General features: G+C 32.7%; 1 protein-coding gene across 2 annotated transcripts in view; it reads left to right on the top strand.

Annotated features, from left to right (window-relative positions):
* The first annotated feature begins 1,568 nt into the window (after positions 1-1,568).
* The window catches only part of LOC107742922 (26S proteasome non-ATPase regulatory subunit 9-like), a 6,532-nt gene continuing 2,568 nt past the window's right edge, over positions 1,569-5,532 (top strand). The window contains exons 1-2 of one of the 2 annotated variants that reach the window (XM_016556009.1): positions 1,569-1,893; positions 4,291-4,390. In XM_016556009.1, the coding sequence (XP_016411495.1) occupies positions 1,768-1,893; positions 4,291-4,390 (226 nt within the window). In that variant the 5' untranslated portion in view covers positions 1,569-1,767. Of the gene's footprint in view, positions 1,894-4,287; positions 4,391-5,532 lie in introns of both variants that reach the window. The other variant, XM_016556008.1, reaches the window with a different exon arrangement.

The raw sequence follows: 5,532 nt of genomic DNA, 5'->3' as shown, positions 1-5,532 counted from the left end.
CTATATCTCAACTGTAAATCATTTGCTATTTCGTGGTCTACAACATGAAAGAAAGCCATTATAACATGCACATGAAAAATGTAGAAACATTGGACACAACTATGGGGCACCATTGAGTAGCAGCAAGCATCACAACAAAAAAGCAACCTCAAGGTTGATCTAGGAAAATGTGTGCAAATGTACAGGGCCCCATTCCTATATTTTGCCTGGGGCCCCCAATTCACTAAATCCGCCCCTGTGTAGGCTATACAGTTCAGTTGAAAGCTTACCCCGTTTGGCTTGCATTTAATGCTGAATGTAAGAATGAAAACTGAAAGTAAAGAGCCTGTGCGGTGAAAGTTGCGTTCGTTACTATAGCAACAGTCGGCTCGACTGTAAGAAACGTAGCGTTCCCCTTCTATGACGAAAACGACCAGTGATGCAAACTATTCGACTTTTTATGTCAAATTCCGCAGTTTTGAATGGAAAGTAGGTCTGTCATTTACGTGATTCATGTAGACTAATTCATAATTGATTATGACGATAGCATTTTTTCTGTTTTGTGTTTTCAACAACACAGCTGAAATTGAATGGGTGCATATTTTAAAATAAAAATATTATTTGCTGTTCAGATTGATTACTTTACAAAAATTACTATTCTTGTTCTTTTACTGTTCCTTTTTCTTCTTTTAATTTATTCCCCTAAATCCATTTAAATCCTTTATTTATTTAGTTTCTTTAAATAAGTACCATTAGAGGTCTGGTCTTTATATTCTCCTCAAAACAATTAGTCCCCCCAATGTTCTAGACATGATTACGGCCTTGTTTTTCGTATAAATAAAAAAGTTAGTTGAAAAGAATCACCAGTGTTGAAACAATGATCCAGAGAAATTATCTTCTTTTTTTTTTTTTTTTTTTACTATTCAATAAAGAAAAAAAAAGTTTATTTTGCTGTGAAAGTGCATGACATTCTATGCTGCCCATGAAAGCTTTTTTCAGTGTACATATAATATAGTTAATATAGCAATATCTACAGTATAAATATCTTCTAGACGGTCCTCTTTATGTGTAACTTTAGAAGGTTCGAATCATTCGAGTGAATCGGTTCATCCGAAACGGACCTATTTGGAAAGTCCAATTCAGTTCGTCTGTCTTCATACGTAGCTTTCGAAAGTCCGATTCGTTCTAGTGAATCGCTTTTTTAGAACAATTCTTGTAAATAAATGGATTACAAAAAAGATTGGAGTCCCTATGGATTTCAAGGTCCATAATTAAACTATTATTAGGCTACTAATTCAACGAATAGCCTAATACATTAGTAAATTTGTAAAGTAATACATGTATTTCTAAATTGTTTGAAAAGTTTAATACAATTACCATTTAGCATTATTTATTTTAACTACTGCAGTTTATTTGTCGTTGACATTTCATCATTCAATTATTTGTTATTTTTTGCAGTTTTGTTCTTTCATACGAAATCCCTTTAAATGTGACTTTGAAGAGAGAGTTAACGCAAAAATGAACATCTTCCTCGATTTATCTAGTGTTTTTTTTTTCCATGTCAGATTCACACTCCGACACATAGATAGCAGTAATGCATCGTTTAGTTCGTTTGCAACCCGGCAGTGAATCCACAGAAGAAATAGGATCAGTAACAACTACTTTCCATTGCTTCTGTTGAATCATTTGGAAGATTTATTGAAATAAAATACCCCAAATCTATAATTAATGAACACTTAGATATTACTTTAATAAAGACCATTCCGTTGCTTTTTGGCAGCAATTGTCATGAAAATGACAGAGGAAAACAACGCTGTTGAGCCAAATGTTACCGAAGAGGATGCTCGACTGCTAATAAAAAGAAAGGATGATATTGAAGAGCAAATTAAAGCATACTACGACATGCTCCAAACCGTAAGTTCAAACCATAGATATTAATATCTATGAATTTAAATATGTTTTGTCATTAAACTCAAAAGATACACTCAATATTGGCTGCTTGGAAGCTGTTTATTAGGTCGTTCTCACAGAACGCGTTCTTTGCAGCACAACAAATGGAGTGGATTTGAACGCAACGATATTAAAAGTTTAACCGTTTATATCTTGACGATGAAACGACCAAATACAGCTTTGGCGCTCGTAAATTACGTTCATGTATCGTGCCTTACGTAGTTTGACTGCGTTTGGAGAGCGTTTAATGTGTAAACAAGAACGGCAATAATGAGGGAAATACGTAACGTGATGGCTAAATATAAATGACATTTATACTGTACAGTTTTATTTTATTAAATGGTTCACCAAAACAGTGAAATACAGCATCTTAAACAAACTGGTTTGTATGGAGTCAGATTAATGCCAAAATTAATACAAGGACAGAATATGACGCACACATGCAAAAATTTACATGCATAAAATGTAGTAATACATTTACAAAATATGTTTCCCAAATTAAAACATAAATATACAGTATGCACACAAAGTTTTCAATGTTGTAAATTCTCAAATTCCCTCACGAAAATTACCCATACTACAAATACCCCCCCAACAAAAAAAAAGGTTAATATGGTTAAACTACAATTTAACCATGGTTTTGCTACATTAACCATATTTTAAAAATGGTATTAAAAATGGTAGTAAATCTGTGGTTCTACAAATAGTAATCTACCAAAAAACATGGTTACTACACTTCTACCATAATAAAACCATGGTTAATTTTCGTAAGGACTAACAGAAGTGTTGGTCTGCCTAAACAACATATTTTTTATACATTTTGTTATTTGTTTCTATACATTTAAATCAATAGTTTTGTATTTCAATCTTTTTTTTTTTACATTAAGTACATTATTAAGTAGTCTTGAACTTTAATCTTTTTGTTCAATTTTCAAATACTTTTTTTTTTTTTTTTACATTAAATAAAAGACATCTCTATATTATCTGTTCCTGTTCCCACCAATCAATTTTGAATAATAGATGGGACAAAATTGTCATTGACCCATGTACCTTATAAGCCCACTCTGCACTTCTCACATTTGCAAAATTGATTTAATGCTATTTTTATTGGTAGAATGTTCAGATATCAATTAGAAAAAATTAAAAACAAATAAAATCTGACTCTATGCATTCAGACATTCGATTAGACTGTGGTTGGTCCGCACTCTCAGTTGGCTCAATGGCTGGGTTTTGGCCATACATTTGTAATATAGTTTATTATAGCCAGCTTATCGCCATATTGCTAGCTGATATGTTTTCATTTAATATTACGCAGCAGGGGACCTAGTCCTTCAGTCACAAAGAAATAAGGTGTTGTTATACTAACACATTTGGAATATATATATATATATATATATATATTAGGGCTGGGTTTTGACACAAATTTCACGATTCGATTCTCATTCACAAGCTTTCGATTCGATTCAATATTGATTATTTTGGATATATATCTGGTACACATGCAAAATTTTCTCAAGGAAAAAAAAATCTCTCAACTAATGCTGTAAAATATACATGAGAGTCAGTTGGTACTACATTACTATAATATTGAAGGTTAAAACTGACTGATTGTTTAGGCTATACAACTTCTTAAATTACACTTAATCAAGTTTTTATAATAAAATTACATTTTACAATTACATAATAATATTTCTACTTGAATTCGTTTTTTTAAATATAAACATTAAAATGGTGGCTGTCATAAAAAAATTTATTAAACATTGAAGAACAGTAAAAGTTATAATGAATATATTATATGGTGCATATATTTAGCAAAATGCCCCTCTCTACAGTTTATTGTTCTATCTGATTAATGAGTTTATGGTCACCGAATATGTTGTTTCGTCCCACTTTCGTTGTGTTTGACTTCCCATAGAAACTGGTATTAATGTGGAGGAGATAATTAGTTCACGTGCGCCTCGTGCTGCCGCTTTTACTGAACTGAGGCTCTACAGCGATCTGTCACTCCACATTAAACAGTGCCAAAATGGCATTTATTGTTTGAATACTGCAATACAATGGACAGAATTTGAAATCTGAGACTTTTTCATATTAAAAGTACCAAAGCACAATGCTTATTGCGATTTATTGGATGGGAGGTGCCCTTCAATGTTCCGTCCATTAACTGAAAACAGGCTAGACTAATCGATTCTTGGGATAAGAATCGATATCGTTTCGTAAAAATGCGAATCGATTATAATCGAGATATCGATATTTTTTACCCAGCCCTAATATATATATATATATTATTTATTTATTTTTTTTTTTTAAGTCTTCTAAAGAAATTTCTTCATAAGGTGTGTGTGTGTGTTTGCACAGCAGGCCGGTGTAGGCATGGATGCTCCTCTGGTTGATGTGGAAGGCTTTCCTCGTGCAGATGTGGATTTGTACAAGGTCCGAACAGCAAGGCACAATATCTCCTGTGAGTAAATTTTTCACCTGTGTGTTAGATGATTGTGATGAATGTACTTACGCCATTTCATGTTAGTGAACACAAAAAGTATCAAGATAATAGTATTGGCTTTTGGACATGTATAATTGTATATAAATGGGTAAAAGATGAAAAAGGATTTTCAAGCATCAAAACAATAACATTTGAATCCAGCATTATTTGTATTTTTGTATATTAGAATGTGTCCTTAATTTTATTTTTTTCTAAGCATTTCATGTGATGATTTGCAGAAAACACCCACTAAAATGACATTCAGTGTAACAATAATTTCACCTGACAATAATTTGACATACTGAAGTTCATGTACACGCTACACATGTATAGCAATGCAAATATTGGTGTCATTGTACAGAAAAACCCTCAAAATTACAAGATCTGATTACAATATTTCATAAACAACTGTCTCTCTCTCTTTATATATACACTAGGCCTGGGCGATAAAACAGTATCGATATTTATCGACGGTACTCCATCAATAACGATAGAAAAAATGTTCGATATAGCGCACGAAATAGGCACGTGCTATGAGTGACGCAGACAGCACACACAAACACGAACATGAGTGCTGTGCCTGCCTGTGATGAGGAGATTGTGAATAAAAAAATTAATATTAGTCGAATTTAAAATAAAAATTGCATTTGAATGCAAAAATGGTACAGTCGAATGTTAGGTGTGCGTAAGTGAGTTTGTTGCATTTTAATGTTTTGTTAGTCTAGCCCACGAGACGCGCCGCTGCTGCGTTATTCATTCAAAATATTAGAGAAATATAGAAGCTCAATGCTTAGAAGATCTTGATTAGGTTAAAACCGAAACCAAGCCATTCACACAGATGCATATTCAGTGCATTTTTAGGTGGACAAATACGACTGCTGCACTCGTATGTCACACAAGAGATGTAGCCATGCAAAGTTAAAACAGTTTATATGTTTAGAAAACACGTCGCGAATTTGTGGAGGTTTATTCCTTTTCACTGCGTCTCTTATGTTTTTAAAGGCAATCTGTGTGATCGGCGATTCGACTCTTTTTTTATTTATGCAATGCATAAATACATGATGCTGTTTTGTTCATAATTGTTTACCCAATTTACGAAATTTTATTTGATTTATGTATAT

The sequence above is a fragment of the Sinocyclocheilus rhinocerous genome, unplaced genomic scaffold, assembly GCF_001515625.1.
Source record: "Sinocyclocheilus rhinocerous isolate Xijiao unplaced genomic scaffold, SAMN03320098_v1.1 scaffold3059, whole genome shotgun sequence".
NCBI classification, from domain to species: domain Eukaryota; kingdom Metazoa; phylum Chordata; class Actinopteri; order Cypriniformes; family Cyprinidae; genus Sinocyclocheilus; species Sinocyclocheilus rhinocerous.
This window is presented reverse-complemented; position numbering and strand designations above follow the sequence as displayed.